We start from the raw sequence: 20,299 nt of genomic DNA, 5'->3' as shown, positions 1-20,299 counted from the left end.
TCTGTCACAGATTATGAAGTTTACTGTCAAATTGTAAATTGCTTTCCTTCATCCTTTTGTAAAGAACTCCTGTATTTAGCAAGATGATTTCTACAGATACTCTATATGGATTCTGGTGGAAAGAGGAGTACTCTCATGCTTCCTATATATTACATGCGTCATAAATTATGATTGTGATAGTTGTGTCCCATTGTATGAGATAGTGTCCAAAAAGTCTTCATTTTTGTCTTGAAAAATTCTCCTCCAAGAGGACCCCAAAACTTTACAAAGACTAAATGGAACAATCTATGTAGCTACTCAGGGATACCGAAGGAAGGAAAAAATACCAATGCAAATCAACATTTGCATAAGAAAGCCTAGTCTAGGAACATTACTTAGAGAGCAGCGCATGCCACGTGATGCATGTAGTTACTCACAAATGAATACAACTCACATTTCAGATGTTGGACTCAACAGTTTCCTATTCATGTGCAATCTACAAACTAGAAACGATTTCCAGGAATTATTGCATGGCTAATTCTTAATAGTTGTTCCTGAAAATATAACTTCCTCACACATAACTCTGAGACACAGTTTCAGGATGAGTTTTCAAGAAGGATTTGAATGCTTTGCTCACGTCTTTGCAGTGTTAGATTTTGCATGAACTTTCAGGAAACCAGAATTTGCCAACTTGCACTCCTGCTCTTTCCTCTGGCATGACAGTGCTTGAGCAAGGTGTTCACTCAGAGGATGGACTGTGTCTGCAGTGACTCTGAGCGTGGTTTATGTTAAAACTGATTCTCCTGCTTTAAGGGTAGCAGACTGAAAAGAGGAAAACTACCTAGGAAAGTATGCATTTCACTCACTTTATTTTAATCCAGTTTAAGAGATAAACTGAGACCTTGTGTCACTGCAGAAACATAGCACAACAGACCTCAGTTTGTGTCTCCAAAGGCCTCAGCCAAAAAGTTGGGATTCGGTAAGAAAAAGCAAGCACTCAGTGCTGAAGTAATCCTCCTCCGCATCTTTGACCACTTATATCACTAGTCAGGAATACTGGTGTGACAACTAATTCTCAGCTGTTTTGTGCTCATGAATTTTCAGGTTCTATATTCAAAGCTCAGCTCTTTTCCTTAAGACATCGAAGACACATCAAATCTAAGCATATTTTGACAGGAGAATTCAAAATCGGAAATAACATAAAAAGTGATGAACTATTAGGTTTGCCTTTGCACATGTCTGTCTAGACTTAAAAGAATTTGTATTTAAGTCTAAACCTTTCCTTGGACATATATGCAGTGTGCATATATAAATACATGTTTATATAATTCATAGTTTATATCAGATCCAAGAAAACTTCATTATTCACTAGTGCTCTTTGGATGATGAACTGAGCAGAAAAGGTGCAGTTGCCTTGTAAAGCCATGTTATGGTGACTCAACAGAAGGTCTATAAAAGGCTAAGCATAAAACACACCAATCATTTAATTTTTCATTTAAAAACTTGATCTTGGGATTTAAGGGCTTCTTTTGGCTTTAGATTCTTCATTTATGCTTAAGCCTGTACAAGACACTGAGTTACTTTTTCCACACTGGAATCTGGTTAACAGTAAAGACATAAGTGTGAGTATTTTTTGTTTTTATTTTTCTTTAAACAAGTGAGGATAAAGGCATCATAAACCCTTCTTTTTGATAGTTCAAAAGCTCAGCAGTTGAAAGCAAGTCCTTCTAGGGAGAAGGAAGAAGTAGTAAACACTGCAAAAATTACTGTGAAGCTTGTTTTAAGAATTTAGGTCAAATCCAAAAAGATGCAGAAGGACGTTTTAACTTTCACATTTCTGGTGTCTGAGGCAAATCCAGAATCCTGTGAAGTCACATATGCTCTATGTAAACTGCAGGGAGGGAGCTAAGGGTCTGACTGGTTAAGAGTGAGCTGGAGAGTTGCATGCCACAACTCGGAAGCAATAACTGAAAAGCAAACTATTTGTCCCTTTTCTCTGCTGTTTGAGTTTCCATCTATTTGGATTTAATCCTCTCTTACATGTGTTTACAATCACTCATTCAAATAGTTAAGATGGACCACCTTCTATCTTTATAACAAAGTCTGGAAGAAGTGACATTTCTGGCATTGCCTGTTTGTTATTTTCTATATTAGCCAGTTTGAAAATGTGTCAGAGACGGTGGTGCTGTCACTCTGAAGGGACTCACAGCCACTTCGCATCTCCCACAGAAGAGTGCTCAGAGGAGCTGTGCACAGGCAGCCCAGGGAGAAACCCTTGGCTTCCCTTCTGAAACGGTGCCACTCTTCCAAAACAAACCCAAGACCAGAGAGGGTGGCGAAAGCGGATAATGAGAAGCCATACACTCATTAAAAACAAGCGATCGAATGGGAAACGCACTCTTATTTGCTACATATCATACTTTAGAGAATCGGATTGTAGTTAGGAGTTAAGCAAAATCTTTAGACACAGCCTCTACAAAGTTTGGTGCCGACATTAAAATACCAATTGTACAAATGATTGTGAAGACTGAAAAGGCCATCAAGCAGAGACGATCCACTACAGAGGCTGCAAACTTCCATTCATTGCAAATGGCCTCATCTTCATCCTGGTCTCTGAATCGATTTGCAATGTACCTGACCTCTTCCAAGATTTTAGCCAAATCTGGGTCACCTTCAGAGGCGTGGCCACTGTGCAGCAGGTTTTCTTCATCTGTGGGTGAGCAGGTCATCCTCCCACAGATCACCCCTGAATCAGTGGTAGGTGTGCAGTGAACCCCTTCCAGCCCTCTAAAACCAATGTACAGCATATTCCCGTTACTGGATTGCTGTCCACTCACAGTGTTCATCTCCACGCTTGTTAGGCTACATCGGCGCTGTTTATGTTGACAGGCAGGACGTACTTTATCTTCCCCTGGTCTTTTCATCCTCAGAAACCAAGCACACCAGTTGAGAAGGATGATTCTTGTCTGAAAGAAAATTTTTCAGAGTCAGCATCTCCTCACACAGCCACTGTCTTTGGGCACTATTGGTATTTTTGCAGTCTGGGTCACTGTCTGGTCCACGGTCTCTGCTTAGTCTGCACAGGAGTTCTAGAAAATGGTGCCAGAGTTTTTCAGCTGATTCATTTGCCACTCCTTGAGGCTGCTTTCTTACTCTAGCAGTGCTGTTGCTTGCCTCAGGCTGATTATTATCACTACTGCAAGTCCTCCCTCCTCTGACAGGAGTCTCCATAGTGTTGATTTTCTCTTACACTTGAACAGCGATATGGCAGCCTATTCCACCTTTACTAGAAACCACGAATTTAAAAAAAAAAGCTGAAGAGTTACTTTTTCATAGTCTTAGCACAACTACTTTAGACTGTAGTCAATAAATTACAATTCTCTCACTCATATCGTGCTCTAACATTAAATTCACATGACAGTACTGCTTGGAGGGGGCTGCTAAAACAGATGTTGTGCAGGACTGGACTGGACCTCCACGATTTACAATGTTTTGGCTTTGTTCTCACAGAATCATAGAATGTGTTGGGCTGGAAGGGACCTTTAAAGACCATCTAGTCCAACCCCCCTGCAGTGAGCGGGGACATCTACGTTGCTTTAATGACAGCTGATTGCAGATTTTAGAAAACAGATCTGGATATAGCATGAAGCAAAGATTTTTTTTTAAAAAAAAACTTCACAAATTTAATCTGCGTGCATCATTCTGTTGTTTTCCACATTTCCGTAATCCAGCCTTACAGAAATTGCAGGCAAGCCAGAGACTGTACCAGTTTGATGCCAGCTTCTGTAATTTATTTCAATCAGATTTTAAGAGCTTATTCCAGTGTTTTTCTTCCAGAGCACTACTGAAATAGTAGTGTCTCATATAATGTGCAACTCTTACATCGTAATTAGTATTAGATTTTGTTCATTTATTCTGACTGTAGATTGCTGCTCAGAACAGGTATTATATCCAGGCAAACATCCCAATCAGAGACAGATCTTAACCTGTTACTTTACTTACACTATCAAGCTTCACCAAGAAGGATAATATTCCATTAACTGAGGGCTTCATTAAAAATCCACTAGTATCCAAATAATATTTAATGGATTTCAGCTTCTCAACATTCAAGATCACTCCTCAACCTCAAGTACTCTGTTTTCAGAGGATATTTGGCTCAGCACTAAATGTTTGTCCCTTTTAGGCCACCAAACACGCATCTAAAGATATATAACTTTTATTCTTTTCACTAAAATTTATTTTAAAGTCACTACCCCAGAATAGGCCAGGGAATATCTCATTATCTCTTGTCTGCAGGGCACTGCTGTATGCACATTCTTTTTGGCTAGTAAAGATGATAATAACTCATTGTTCCAGAGAGGAGGAAAAAAGGAGAAAGGTCTTTCCATCTTCAGTAACGCCTGATGCTGCCGTGTGCTGAGTGAAGGTGGGAGGACTGGGAAGCCAGCTGTCTATTCACCATTATTTAGTAATCCAGTATTAGTGTGATGTTCTCTGTAAAAAACACTTTCTTTATAATGTACTTCCAAAATGTTATGTACTTAGAAAAATACTTAAATTTTCCGTTGCACTTTACAGATGTTCTTTATCAGGGATATAAAGATGAGGATTTTCAGAGCAAGTTTCACTTCACTTGAACACGTGCTTTTTAGGCTGTTGATTGTTTTATATGCACAGCAGCTAACTATGGAGCAGCTGCACACTTGCACTTCGAGGGTAGAATATTTAATGCATTTATAATTCTATCAACCCCATACTCTTTCCTTCTACATGTTTCACTTCTGATATTTGCAGCTTATTTGAAGATCACCTTCATTTATATATTCATTTTTTTGCAAAATCAGCTTCTAGCTGTTATGAAGGAGAATCTATACACAGAAGCAAGTTAGGGTATATTCGTTCTCTCTCTCAGACACGCACACTCACACACACACTCACTCTCTAAGCCAAGCACATGAAACAGATCTGGACATCTCATTTCTGATGATGCTACTTTAATAAAAAAGTTTAGGAAGGATTTATATGTTTTTAATGGTAAGCAGTAACCATGGGTTACTAGCTACTCTGTCACATCTCTGATCTGGATGTTTATGCAATAGACAATAAATGAAAATCAGAGCTTACCCATTTAGGCATTTTCCCTCCATCTGGATCATGGTGATGGTATTGAAGAACGATAACAGTGACAACAACAGAAAGACCAACAATAATCATAGTGCTGGCAAAATACTGAGCTGAAAAATAAACAGATAATTACAGCAATATACTTTGGCTGATACTGCTTCGTAGCTGTTATAAGGGGTGTTTATAGACATGGGTACATAGTGTTAAGTTCTTCAGTGCTACTTTAGGTAGAAAGCGGGGCTGTTATTTTGAGAAGATAGCCAGCCTTTAGTAATTGTCTTTGAGGAACCTGAGCACTTGCCTTTTCTACAAGCCCTTAAAAAAATTGTATTCTTAATTTTATTTCACCGTTACTGTAGAGACTTGTTAGTAATTCTTTTGGAAAGTTTCTCTTTCTGTTTGAGCAATTACAATGGGAAGATTTAATCATGTTTAGCTCTGAATTCCTACTGACCAGCCAGTCGTGCTGAAACCGCAGTAAATTTTTCCATGGAAAACTGACTCCCATACGCCTTCCCAAAATACCCAGAGGTTCTCTGATTTGTTCAGAGCAGAGAGCATGGAAGTTGTATAGGTGATCACACTCATCAGAGCCTCTCATCAACTGGCAATGTTTTTCAAATTCAATCGCAACAGGCCGTGGCACAGGTGGTAATTTACTGCTGGCCTTCATGCAAAGTCACTGCACCTCTTGACAAAAACTAAAAGCGAACAAAAGCTGTAGTTAGCTTACCAATTAAGGGCACAGAATCGGATGTTGCTGGCATAATTTCAGCCACAAGTAACATGAAGACAGTGAGAGACAATAAAACTGTTATACCTGAAAGATAAACATGAAGTATGAAATTAGATCAGCAGCTTGTAATTACAAGGCAGTAATAAGTAGAAAACAAATGTGAAGGATGCTCCTTGGAACATGCATTCCCACTGTTACTCTCACACTAGCACGTTAGTGGTACTCCTATTCTTTCTTGTATTACCTCAGACTCGGGGTAGCAGTGCTGCTGAGCTAGTACCAAAGCTAGCACAGACGTGTATTTTTAGATCCTTGGAAATGTTCAACTTTTATCAGCGTTCGCTAATTAGCTGAGGTAAATCACAGTAATTCTTGCTGCTTGTTTGCATTAGAGGTATGGTCTGATTTTTGAGTGGTTGAGCATATGACACTTGATTAATTGGTGCGGAAGTTACTGGTGGTGTAATGTACAATATTCCTGAAAAACAGAGGTGCTGTCTTGGGCAGACATATAATACCTTTAAGTACTAGCTGTTGGGTTTTGCGCATGGCTATGCCCAAGCAGTCTTGACTGTTGATTTTTGGAGTTTGATTTCTGTTGCTCAGTGTTACCATCTTTCTGGACCAAGACCTAACTCTTTTTCTGGGGACTAGTCTTAAACAATAAGGAGTCATCGTCAGGTGGAAAATCCTTTGGGAACAAAGGATTCATCTTAATCATCTTAAAATATATGGAGGGACTTCACGATTAGGGAGGCTGCTCCTCAATTAAGCCATGTTCTGGAGAAATGACAATTTTGTTTCTACCTTTTAATAGCTACATTCACTTAGCAAAAGAGAGCGCTTTTTGGAGTTTTATATGGGGCAAAAAGTTTTGTTACATATTTAGCCTCTATCTTAAGGATCAAGTACTTAAAGTCATTAGATTTGTTTCACAAATCAATATTTGAGTTAAAATTCACTATTAAAATTAGAATAACAGCAGTTTGAATCCAACTTTCTGAGAAAGCATCTTAGGCTCTTAATACAACTCACTATTAAAAGGAAATATTAGGAAGAATTTCATGTTACAAATGCATATTTCTAAGCTTAAGCCTAGAATGTGGGATTTTTCTTCAGCAAATAAACATCAAAAAATTAAATCCTGCTTTTCAAGGAAGGTAGTCAGGAATTACCATGCTTCTGCTTGGCTGGCTGGAACTTCTCCATTTCACAACTTCAGTGTACCCACAGCTTCAGTATCAAACCGTAAAAACAGCTCATGAGCCAGAGAAGGGCACACAAGCTATTCCTCTTTGCCTACTAAGACTGTTCAAAAAACTTCTAAAAGAACAACTTTGGGGGGGGTTGGTCATACTTAAAACATCCTATTGAGGATTTACCTAGTGAGATCTTTTCTCCTGAGTCTGCTGGAAGCAGAAAAACTAACAAAGCAAGTGCTGATATTAGTACGCAAGGAATAAGAAGATTGAGTCCGTAATAGAGTGTCCTGCGTCTCATAGTTACTGTGAATGTCACGTCTGGGTAGGGTTCTTTACAACATTCATAAAAACTCTCAGTTCTCTTGCCAGGAATTCCTGTGTAGGAGGGAAGAGGAAGAAAACCAGAAATTATTGTGAAAAAACTATATATTATGTAGTGTTTATTTTAAAAAAGAATAAATGTAGCTTTCAAAGTTTTACTATAGGTAAAACTAATTACGCTTAATTCCCAATTAAGTCATTTTTGTCAGATAATAAAGGAAAATCAGATAAATGATACTTAGCAAATTTTGTCTTCTTAGCAACTTTGTCATCTACTTTTTAATGGTGATTTTTACCTTACATCTGTTCTCAGAGTTTCAGATGCCACTAGCTCAGTCAGTTATTAATTTAATTCCCATCTTCATTTCCCAATTATTATTCCATCCATTCCAGCAGTGGAGATAAGTCTGCAAGATCGCAGTGTAAATAAGAAAGCAAGACCTTACCTACTAAATCCCACTCTCCATTTGAAATATAGCCAGATATATCTGCTTCTTGCATTTGTAAGTCCAAGGACCAGCCTCCGTAAGTCCAGGATCCAAACTTCAGGTTACACTTCTGAACGTCAAATGGAAACCAGCGCACATCTATGTAACATGAGCTTTTAAATATGCCTAGATTAGATTTTAAAGAACAGCACTTAGTTTAAATGCTTGTTCCACATAATTTTGTGTACATTTTGTAACCAGACTTTGTTCTACATTGCACCCTCTGTTTTTTATTTGTAAAACGTATTTAGTCTCGGTTGTTTTGACGTGTAAATAGCAAAAGTCAGTTATAGAAAAAGGAAGGAACTGCACTGTTACTGTATCGATGTTATAAACTTTTTTTTGAACTACATTTCCATTTTGGCACATACTGGGAGAATATTTAGAGAAGAGCTCAGATTTCTAGATACAATATTTTTAAAAAAAGAAATTAAGCAGAATATGCAATCTGCTTCTCCTATTTCTTTTACTGAATAAAATAAGAAATCCTGAAAGATTATTTGCTGTCTTATTAGATTCACATGATCTTGATTTATTCAGGAAAGCTGTCTGCTTATTTTTCACTTGTTGAGTCAGTCCCTGTCATTTAGCGTCTTTCAGAATTGAATTGCAAAAAACCCACCAAATGGAACATCTTAAATCAAAAGAATAACAGGCAAACCTCTGAAATCCTCTGGGAATCTCACAGGGATAAACTAATTTGTCTTGAAAGCACTTGGCTCTATTACTGTAGTTTCTAATACTCAGATTCTAGGAACTTGTTTCTAAGAATTATGCTAATTGAGTTTGGGAACAGAAGCAGTATTCCACTGCTATGTATCCAGACAGTCAATGATACAATTTTTATATCAAATAAATATCACAGACTACTTTCCTTTAAGACTAAAAATTGTTGTGATAAAGCATCCAGTGAATCACTTCAAATAGAAGACACATCCAAGATGTTACCAAGCATGTTGCTGTAAAGTTCATGTATTAACAGAGGTAACAGCTGGATTAATGAAGTAATTTTTTACGGAGAGGCATTGACATGGCTTTAACAGAGCTGTTATTTTTTTATCATCTTTTATATGTCTACACTTCTGAAATAGTGCATTATGACACAAGAATTTACATAGTTGCAATCAAAAATATATCTTGTATGATGCTTTTCATACAAAAGTATTAACCATGTAATTCATAAGGTATCTAGGCTTAAATCTATCAGACAATGCTGGCTAGATAAGTAAAATATCAGAGAATTTGTCAAAGTTGAAACGACACCATGCATAAGTAGTCTGAGGTATCAAAATTTATGACATGAAAACAGCCTACCTGGTGGCAGATATTGGCAATGACCTGAAGAATTGACTAAAACATTAGTGTGAAATGTAGCATCAAATCTTTCATCAGCACTAGAATAGGGAAGAAACAAAATGAGTTTGACTGGATGAACAGTACCTGAGATGAATCCGTTGTTCACAAAAGGATGATTTCTCCCCAAAATTTGACAGCTTTTCTCCTGTCACCAGTTTTCTGTGGCCTCACAGTAACTGGCCTGATACTATTGGATCTGTTCCTGATTAACTACTGTAAATGAAGGTGAGGCACCTCATTCTTGCTGCTCACCTATCCCGCTACGTTCATTACAGTGCCAATTGATCTACTGATGTCCATTTGGAAAGTGAGCACTTTAAAAAAAACTTCTCAGGTAACTGTACAGGAAATTCTGCTCTCCTGGCTATGTTAACAGCAGCTAATAAATACTGAGGAGATGGATACTCCAGTGCCTCATTCTACACCTTTGCATGGGCAAATGTTACTGCATAAGACTGTTTATGCAATCCTCATCTTCTACTTCAGAACCCACAAATTGGGTTCGGCAAAAAAGTAAAGCCTGTGAGGGGTGTCAGTGTGGTGGTGCTGGCGAGGCCCACCCTGGTGTGCTGTTCTTACAAGTCTCCAGAAAAGAACCATAACGTTACTTGGAGAGTGCTTCAAATTATGAATTGGCAGCTACTGCCAAGGAATCTCTCAACTATATCTGACACTATAACCCAGGAATTCACTAGATACTAAAATGTTAAGAACTTCCAGATGGGAAACAACCTATTTTTAAACATTTAGAGGATTAAATAAAGACTCTTTCCTATGAAAGTTTAGTAACTGTGCTGACTTAAATCACTGTATGAAAGATGCTTAGGTTATTTAGCTTTGCAATGGATATTCGCTCATATAGTGGTGTGCTCCATTTCACAGTTCCCATTTACTACCGCACTATCACAGATTCGGATCTACACATCCTTTAAAGTTTAGGACCTAGGTACTGAAAAAAAGCTCATAGTTACTGAAATTGGTGCCTAGATTAAATTGCACAGAATGTACTGGGAAGGTACTAGCAGTGAATGATCTTTGCATCTCCAAATTTTTTCAGGAACTGCTGTGTTGAGTTCACGTCTGCTGGCTCTTGGCCCTGATTATAGACATGAGGCTCTGTTCTCCAGCTTTCGTTTGTGCAGGGGATATGCAGTGTGAGACACAGGCTACGTATTTATAGTTTATATATATTTAGTTTCCAAATATATAGTTTCCAAACTATACTTTTGTATATATAGTTTCCAAATAGTCACCTTGCGGGGACAGGTTGGCACACAAGGCAAACACCGTGCCAGCCGCTCTGCGCCAGAGCAGAGGAGCTTGCATGAGCCTCAAGGTCTGGTTTCTTCCCAAAGTCTCTGCTTTTGTTGATCTAAAAGCCTGTGTTGTCTCCAGGTTGATTTGAACATGACAAGTCTCTGATGTCTCTTTGCCTATTAGTGGTTTAGTATCTCATAATTTTCTAATCACCTTCTAAAACATCATCAGAAAAATACAGTAAGAACCTGAGATGGGGAGAAAGTGAAATACTCATAATTCTAGCAAAAAGTAAAGTATAATAAATGGTATGTTATTTCCAGCAGGAAAACCCTTATTGAAGTATTCCTTTTTAAAAAGAGTGCTTTGATCTATTCTGATGCAAATTTTGGATCTCAGAAGCTAAAATAAAGCAGTCATCATTTTAGTCAGTTGCTTTGCATTTTGTTTTCCCCTTACATATTTGAAGAAATTACATTTTAAAAATATCTGAACTGGTCTGTTAGATGTGCAGAGAAGAGAAAATTAAATCCAATTACTTGCCCATCTGGAGTTGCACTTTTTTTTTCCTGTGGTGAGCAGAAGGCTCGCCGTGTTGCAAATCTTTGCAACTATTTAATTTGAACTCTGAGGACAAGCAGAAAATATTGTGTATATAGCATGAATGGATTCTAGCAGTTTGAGAGAAAAACGCAGTTCAATTCCGAGGCAGCATTAATTGTTCTCCTCCATCATCACAGCTGCCTGTTTTCATGACATTTTTAAGAAACTGGTACCGCTCAGATCTCTACTGGTTGTACTGTGGAATTTGGCAGAGAAGGATTCACAGGATGTTGGGGAAAGGGGCAGCAAGAACAATCATATGCAAACATATATTCACACAGGTGTGCACACACACATGGCTTAAGTCTTGTCTCCTTAGAAAACCACACTTAAAGCCCTGCAGGAGGCTTCTATATTAGACACAGATAAGTAATTGCTTTGACTTGAAATTGATAAGGGCTAGACAATGAAACTTGAACATGTAGTTAAATTTAGGATATAAAACATACATGCCATGCAAATTTCTTGTAAAGTGGAAATTAATGACTAGAAATAAAATTCTGCACCTCCTAGGCTAGATTCTGTCCTTGTCCCCTTGAGTGGAGGGCAGGTGAGCACCAGAGGGCTGCTTCTAAGACCTTGCTGCCATTTCTGGTAATAGGCAAAACCAAAATATTTCAAAGGACACAAGCAGTGAATGAACTTAGGTTACATTGCCATGTGACTTCGCCTTTCGTAAGACACATTCTTAAAAGAATATCAAGAGGTACTCAGATTCCTGTATGAAAAAGGAGCTTACGCATTTTCCTACACTATGCTTCTCATCGTTTTTTGAAACGCAGTGCTTCAACTGGGAATGCACCAAGTGGCTAAGCCTTTGCTTGATGAGACTTGGAACTCAAAGAATAGAAAACCATTTTTTCTACATTTCTTCTTCAGGGTGTAAATACTTGAAAGCAGATATTGACTGCAGTACATTGCCATGTCAAAGCTGTCCCTAGCAGATATAATCCCACTGGGACCAAACTGGGAAATCTCAGGTTTATAGAGCTAACTGGAAAAATGAAACTGCTAAACTGAGACATAACTACCAGAATTTTTGTTATTCCATACACTAGTGAATACTGTGTGGCTATTTGGAAAAAAAAATACCACCAGAAATGAGCACTTCTAATAAGTCTAACGGAACTAAAAACGTGGGAGAGAGCCATATGCAAGTAACACAGTCATTTCTGGCGTTTGTATGTAGGCCAAGATTTTCTTCCCTCAGAAAAACTACAGATGAACTGGCCCGGCTCTCTTCACAATAGACTGCTTGCAAAATTTAATACAGCTGCCACAAGTTTCTCTGTCCTAGGCTGTAGCAAGATGCATAACGACTCAAGACATAGTAAAAAGTGAATTTATAGTTCATTAATTTATTTGTAACTGCAGATGTACATCCCTAGTGAAGTGTATAAAAATTGAAAGCACCTATCTCAAAATACCATGTCGTTATATGAGAACATTGTAACATTCCCAACGCAATTTCATGCAGGAATGAGACCTTGTTTTACATAGTTTTGCTCTCTCACTAAACTCTGAATAAGATTTTTGGATTAAATATGTGTTCAAAATAGAAACACTGTAGAATAATTACCTCATAACTATATTATAGTTAAAAATCCCAAAATTCAAAACATTGTATTAACAGAAAACTTGTGTTTTCAGATTTTCATATTATTGTTACATGTGCTGCAGCTATAGTTAGCATGTACATATTAATATTACTAATTTCTAAAATAAAATACCCTTTCATTTTGGATATACATACTTAAATACTGAAGCATCCTCAGACCCACTTAAAGTCTCTCTCAGGTATGTGATATATGTGAGGAACAATATTGTCATAATTCATTCTTTTGGAAACCTCTCAGTTGCTGTTGTTGAGTACCATTTTTATGGCATACACAGTGTGCTATTCATTTTTTTTATGAAAATGAATGCATGATTTGTCAGATTCTCCCAAGAATACTGTCATTTATGGAATCAAGGATCAAGGTAGCAAGGAATAAATGTTCAAGAGAACAAATTTGCATCGAAAAAATACATCAACCAAGATGAATGTTGCAAAAATACCTCTCCAGGTTGCTGTTTCATTTTGTGTATAGAACATTCAAAAGGTTTTTTAGGCTGGTGTATAGACAACTGAAGTGCTAATTGGTATGCTTAAACCAGAAACAGAGATAATCTTGACAGGCAGGTACTCTAAGTATGGTGAATTCTAGTGGAGATCACCTCAAGTCATTTAGTATTAATGTACCCTTGAGAGAAGCACTGCATCATGCTGTAAGCAAAGCAGCAACACAGACCCTAGAGAGAAATATTCAGGTGGCTGACAAGTGCTGTCACTGGGTGCTGTTATCACATTACTATGATTCAATAACACCTGTGACAGTGACATTGTTCTTAAAAGTGATCATCAAATGGCAAAAGGGAGCATAACTGCAGCTGACATATTGGGCACAGCTATTCTCAAGGTCTTGTGCCTACAAAGAGCAGCTCCTGAAGTAAGTGGGGAGGGAGGGGGAGACACACAGCAGGGTTGTCTTCTTAGGAGACATGTGGCAGAGAAACAGGAAGAAAGCCATCATGAAGACAAAAGGTTTATGTCATCCACACGGGCAAAGATGTAACAACACACCCTGGCTACCACAAAAGAGCCAGTGCAATGTGTACAAAGCAGATGTAAGGTCTTTCCAGTACCTGGGGAACAGCACACAGGCCCACAATGACTACAGGACAAGGCAAGCTGTTCACGAGTAGACAGTTCTCAGTGCTACAGCTTTTTAAACTAAATAAATTCCACAGTGGGAACTACCATATCATGGTGCAGCCAAAGGATCTCTCAATGTCAGCCAAAGGTTCTGCAGTGAATCCACTGGCAATCTGTCTGTCCCTGAAAAAAGCCCAACTCAGAACAAATGGTTTGAAGAGGACAGTAGCAAAGTCTCAGCTATTTTTGTAGCAGAAAGAGTGAAACCAATCCTGGACAATGCAGATATTTACTGGCATTTACCTATCCTGCCTCTATTGAAACCCAAAGTAAAACCAGACTTAGCGGTCAAAAGTCAGATTTGAATTCACAAGTAAGCATTTAGACTAAATAATTTGAGAGGTAATTATCACTACCTCTACCATTAAATACAGCTGGAGGAGTATGAAGTACTGCAAATATGACTTTCTGCTGTGTAAACAGCAGACTGGTGATTTTCCAGTATTCCAAACACCTTGAAAGTTTTAGAAAAGTATTTCAAAACTTAGCATTTTGCTGAGGTGATTTTGTCATATGCCTTGCCTTATCTTTGCAATTGGACAGGGTGCTAGATAATCTCATCTAGGCTCCCTTTTGATAAAAGGGCTGGACCAGTTGATCTTCTGAGGCCTCTACCAACTGGGGCTATTCTATGATTCTATAATTCTATGACCTTCTCCCCTTCCCCACCAATAAAATACAAGTGTGTGTACCTGTTGTAGAGAAGAATATCGGGCTTCCAAATCAGTCCATCAGGAAAACGGACATTCTTCACTCCTGGGTATTCAGACACGTTCCACTGTAGATAATGATCTGTCCAGTACTGACACACACACACACACACAAAATGTAAGTTAGGTTGTCTCATCCACCGATTCACTGTAGCGCTCTAGGGACTGGACAGCCTGAAACAACAGGAGTTCTCTTGTTAAAGAGGTGCTATCTAGTGTCAGGCAGTGAAACGTTTGGAAAGGGTGAATTGGGCCACCCAAGGCTCAATGGGGAAGCAATTTCAATTCACATTGCAGTGCACATAGCAGCCTATAAATGAAGATTTAGGGTGCTTCTGTTTTATTGTTTGTGCTGTCTCAGGTGCCGATTTGGGATAGAACAGTTTTTCTTTTACAGTTCATACATTAACTTCAGTTACGTTTATCTTCATAGACAACTTTGTTTTGTGTTTTTGGAAATTCTTAGATGATAGTAACCTGATTATGGACATGAGGCAGAGCAGCCAACAGTCGCTGCCGACAGGGAAAGCAGCTGAAATGGCCGAGCAGTCAGTGCTGCCACAGAAGGTCTTAGCAGCTCCTGTGGCCTGAAGCAGCTCTGCACTGTCCCACAAGCTGCCTTCCTGGCTGGCACCTACTGCACCTGCCCCAGGGGCCACCTGCCCTCCTGTCACCGTGTCCGTCACTGCCAGCACAGGCAGGGAGTCTGTCGCAGTCAGACCAGGGGGGTTTGATCTGTGGCCAGGGCGGCTAAACCCCAGATCCTGTCATTGAAACACATGGTCCTGCACAGTCACACCAAGCGTACTGCCCCGACCCGCAGGCAGCCAAGTCCCGGGGCAGCTCTAGCCAGCTGGTTACCTCCTGGTCTCCTGAGAAATACCAGCAGGAGCTACTCTATTTTCTGAAACTGAGCTTGTCCTACACCCCCTACTAAGCAGATGACCTGTCAGGATACAAGGGTGTTGTGTGCTGTGTGTTAATGCTCTGTGCTAAGGGTACAGGTAAGAAATGAAGTTAATTTTGTTTCTTTTTTTTTTTCTTATAATTTCTATGCTTTGTTATGTTGTACCTCTCTCTATCACCACATTTTGTTAGTCACATTAACTTTACATAGCTGTAGGTATTACATAACTTATAGTGAAAATTCCAGATTTTCAGTGCTGTTGCAATGCAAAATGTTAGTCTTTTAAATATAAACTTTGAAATAGGTGAGTAACTGTACAAGAGTTAGCACTTCAACAGACCAGTGGCCCTTGTCCAAATCTCTGACTGACATGAAGGGCAGAAAAGATTTCCAGAGGGTATTGTGGAGGTAATCTCATGGAGTTTTCACATCAAATGCTTCTATATAATTCCCGCATTACTGTCACAGGCAGGTTTCAGCGAACAAGTCCCCAGTTAGCCTCATGCTGCAGGTTTTCAAACTCATTCTTGTACCTCTGGAACAGTATTTGTAAATGACCATTTTGCTGCATACAACACATCTGACAGCATTCATCACACATCTTACGTAAAGCCTTTACACAATTTCTTGGCCTGTGCTTCCATATTTATCATGTTCATTTTCTGCTTTGTTCTTTTCCTTTACAGATAACAGTTTTTTACCAAAATCTTAAATCAGAGTATCTAATTGGCTTTGTTCACTGCTTTTTTTCTTTTCATCTATACACAGCCTCTCTACACTGATCAACTTCTCATCTTTTCTTTGGGAAATTTTACATCTATTTTTACAGTAAATTGTTTCACACAAGCTTCCTAATAGACAAATGTCAGTGTATTTTTCACCACTTCATGTTTTATGGAAGGTAGAAATGCTGAGATCCTCACGATACCTCTAATCTTTAAAGTCCAGCAATATAAACAAACACGATGAGTTGTTTCAAGGCATTTAAACCTGGGGCTGTTGTTGGCTTGCAGCGACTTGTTTCAATATACGCAATAATTTCTTATATTGACTTCTTTTAGGAGTTCTCATGGCCGACACAAGGTAGCATAGGGTGATAATGATGTGAAGACAATCCAAAGGGTGATAGAAAACTTAAAGTATGAGAGACAATGTTAAGCAGATTGCATGGCTGCTCTGTTGAGCGGTGTGTACAAAGAGCTGACGCCTCCAGCTGGACACAAGCTGCCTCGTTTTGTTTTAACTTTAGAGCTACAATCTCCACTGGAGCTGAAGTACATTTGATGCAGATTAAAATAGCAAACAGCTCAGGGAACTTGGGGTAGTACCAATCTGTGTGACTAGGCAAGGCTCCTGCTGTAACTTAGATCAAGTTTAAGATGATTCCCTGATATTGATACCGAACAGTATTACCATGGAGATAGTGGTCAGGATCAAAGAGTCTGCAAGTATAAAATACTGGACTTATATTCTCTTTTCTCTCAGGTTAGTTTTTGCATTTTTCAGTGATGATTACATAAAATGTATTTAAGATACACAACTGATCGTACACACACTTATGTATCAAGAAACTGGGTGGAGTGGGAAATTCATGCAAAAACTTATTTCAGACTATTTAGCATAATAAAATGATACATGTTTGCCTTAAGCATGCTCTGAATCTTTCTAGTATACCATCAATGGACAGTTAATATGCAAACACATCTCTTTTGTCTTTTTTTTTTTTAATGTATACATAGGCTGTGAGGAGTGGCTACTTTTTTTTTTTGTAGTGACTTGCTCATTGCACTCTTAACGTGCTCCACATATAGTATGTGCTAAGGTGAATAAATCAAAATTAATACAGAATATATGAAAGAGTCAGAAATTTCCTTAGGGGAAAAAAACAATCTCAAAAAGAAGTATGCTGTGGGATAAAAGAGAAGGAAAATAAGTGATAGCTTCTTGAGCATGAATTGTCATGTTTTCCTGGTAAGAAATCATAGTAGCTGTTGCCATTGTAGCTCCAAGCCAAAAACATATTATATTTGACAGTTTTAATCCTACTGTACAACAAGCCTGTAAAATAACATTAGCTGGATACTTCCTCCTTGTCAACTTTTCTTTGTGAATAAATGAAATAGCCATGCTATCCTTCGTAGGTCAGCAAAAGAGAATTTCATTTGTTTCCTAAGGCCTACCACAGTGCAAGAGAGGTGCTCTATAAAAAATGTTAAATAAAAGAAAATAGGATACGTTTAAACTGAACGGGATGGTTAAAGAAACTGAAGGGTGTAAAGTTTCTGCGGAAGCTGCATGATTACGTTGAATAATAGACCTCTTCTGTAAACCTTCTCTTAACCCAAACAGTTAATTTTCTGTCATACAGGTTGGAATTCAGCTAATGGCAAATTCTCATCCTAGCTGCTATAGTATGGAGAAAGCTTCCCATACCCCACCCCATCTTTGTAAAGCACAAACTTATGGTAGAAATGTTTTGTGGAAGCATTAGGAGCCCAGTAGTCAGCATGATAAAAAGCATCATATTAATTCTAAGTCTTAATTTAAACTAGTGCAAACAACTAATCAATCAAGCCAGAATAAATCCGTGTAGGCTCCTTTGCTTAGGAACAGCTCTCTTTATAGTTAACCTTTAAGAGAAAAGAAATTCAAAATATTCTCAGAAAGTTCTTGAATATTGAATTATATGCTTCATTTATTAAAAAGTGAGTGCCCAGCAACGCCAGCCATGAGTTAATGGGGGCAAAGTTCTCTGCTGTGCTATCTAGTGGTGGCAATACTTTCAGTTAAGCAATAAGAGAGGATGTGAAATTCTGTGACAACTACAGTAACTAAACATTGTAATAGAAGGTAAAATAAATCTACTGCTAACACTTTATGCAGGCAAACTGGGAAACCAGGAAAAAGTATAATGTTTCCAGATGAACATTAGGAAACTGATGTTCCAATCCCCATTTTAGTCATGTAACCAAGAAACAGAATTTAGAGAAGTAATATAAAAAGGCTCTTACAGTTAACATTTGATGATGATCTACGTTTAAACAACATTTTGAAAAACATGGAAGCAGTATGGCTATTTTAATCAAAATCCTCTTGCAGTTTCTTAAGGAAATAGCAAAACAAGTAGGATGGCAGAGACATTCAGTTGGAGCAGTACCAACAGCTCTCGGGAGATAATGAAGCTCTTCACAACTTTTTACCCTCTGTATTAGAGCCATCTGAGAGTGCTGGTCAGAATAGCTGTTACAGATGAAATGCATTTCTTGCATGTATGATTCTTTTTCACAGCTGAATTATTTACTGCAATATAATGGATTTGTTGAAACAAGTGATAAGGCACAGTTACTCCACCTGGGACTCTTAGGACATCATTATCTTAGATGATCAAGAGTTTACTGTGACTAAATCAGCTACAATGAGTTAGCAATTTACTTAGATGTAGTGACTCAAATTCTTGTAAGTTTTCAGAAATACCTGAAACATCAAGACCTAAATTTCAGAACTACAGTTTTTCACTCAGCTTAGCTTTGTCCATTAAGATACAGAACAGAAGCTTGAAAGTTTCCTAAACTTCACCAGATTAAACTGAAAGACCAAAAAGGAAAAGAAACCATACTTGGATTCCAAACTTACCATTTGTAGCCAGATGTTTGTTGTTAATACTTGATTCTTTTCATCCTGGGAGGAAGCAGAAAGAGAGGAAGAAGAATATAAAAAACCCACAAGAAGAAAACCCCACAGCTTAGTACCTTGCAGATAAAACAACAGCGGATAAATGTATTTGACTTACGAAATAGCCAGTTGTGCTAAGGTACCTTCCAAAGCAATTGCCTCTAACTTACTGCAACTGAAGTTTTCACAGGTACTTTTTAGTGTATTTCATATTACTACAGTCAATCGAACTGTTTCTAGACTGAGAGAATCCTTCTGCCAAACTCTTCCCTGGGGCTCCTTCTTTAATAAAGAATCTCAGAAAGCAAAGCAGATTACAGTAGGGGTTGCCTGTTCCACCTTTGTTAGGAGCAGCCCTCTTGCTCCTTAACCTTACACACCAGACATATGCATGTAGTAGAAAAATTACTGATCAAGGAAAGCATGACTGAGCTCAGATTATGGCTGTTGAGGCCACACTAAGTAGCTTCTTAACAGGCAAGTAGCACCACTGGTATCTGTGGGACTATACAGCTTTACCAAGAAACTGCTGTCAGGGCAGAATGTTATTACTCTAGAGAGAATAGATCCAGTTTGAAGGCCTTCCCCCTTGCCTCCTGTGATTATGTGATGTAAACTCAGGTGATACAGTAGGCATCTTAATGTCGCAGTTAACTGAAGAGTTTAATTCTTCTCACACTCCGGACAATGCTAGTGACCTTATTTCCATGGAGGTACTGTATCCATATCCATCTGGGTTGTGTGAAGCTAATGGAATTATACTGTATATACTGCCAGCATTACACATTCTCCAGATTGATCACATAAGCCCTGTCCCAACATCAGTCAAAGCTTCATTTGCAACCTAAGCATGTGTCATAGCAAGTCTCAGTCACTTGTACAGCAGCAACTATCAGAATTGCTTGTATGTCCAGACCTCTGAACTTAAACCCATCCCTCTTGAACTCAAATGTTGTTCCTAAATGCCAAAAAACAGCCAAAAAGAAAAGTTCAATCAAATCTCACACAAAAAAAAAGCTTTATTTTTTGTTAATACCCTTTACTAAAGGTCAATATTCTTTACTCTTCTGCTGATGTTTGGTGGACTTCTAACTGAATGAAAGTACAGAACACAGCAAGTGATTCAGCACTTTCCTTCTCTTTTCTCTTTATCACCTCATCAACTTTATTTTTTCACAAGTATCTCAAG

The 20,299-nt window shown here is 38.4% G+C and overlaps 1 protein-coding gene across 1 annotated transcript; it reads right to left on the bottom strand.

Moving 5' to 3' along the window:
- Window positions 1–2,049: 2,049 nt before the first annotated feature.
- Window positions 2,050–19,111, bottom strand: LOC104268593 (neuronal acetylcholine receptor subunit alpha-7). The gene is made up of 8 exons (XM_009868185.1): window positions 19,072–19,111; window positions 14,514–14,623; window positions 9,165–9,244; window positions 7,809–7,976; window positions 7,222–7,416; window positions 5,837–5,923; window positions 5,104–5,213; window positions 2,050–2,945 (listed from the first exon to the last, which is right to left on the bottom strand). The coding sequence occupies exons 1-8, from the start codon at window positions 19,072–19,074 to the stop codon at window positions 2,427–2,429; spliced, it is 1,272 nt and encodes a 423-aa protein (XP_009866487.1). The 5' UTR covers window positions 19,075–19,111; the 3' UTR covers window positions 2,050–2,426.
- Between the last annotated feature and the right edge of the window lie 1,188 nt (window positions 19,112–20,299).

The sequence above is a fragment of the Apaloderma vittatum genome, unplaced genomic scaffold (genome assembly GCF_000703405.1).
Source record: "Apaloderma vittatum isolate BGI_N311 unplaced genomic scaffold, ASM70340v1 scaffold1664, whole genome shotgun sequence".
NCBI classification, from domain to species: domain Eukaryota; kingdom Metazoa; phylum Chordata; class Aves; order Trogoniformes; family Trogonidae; genus Apaloderma; species Apaloderma vittatum.
The sequence above is the reverse complement of the archived record's forward strand: the minus strand, read 5'-3'. Positions and strand labels throughout refer to the sequence as shown.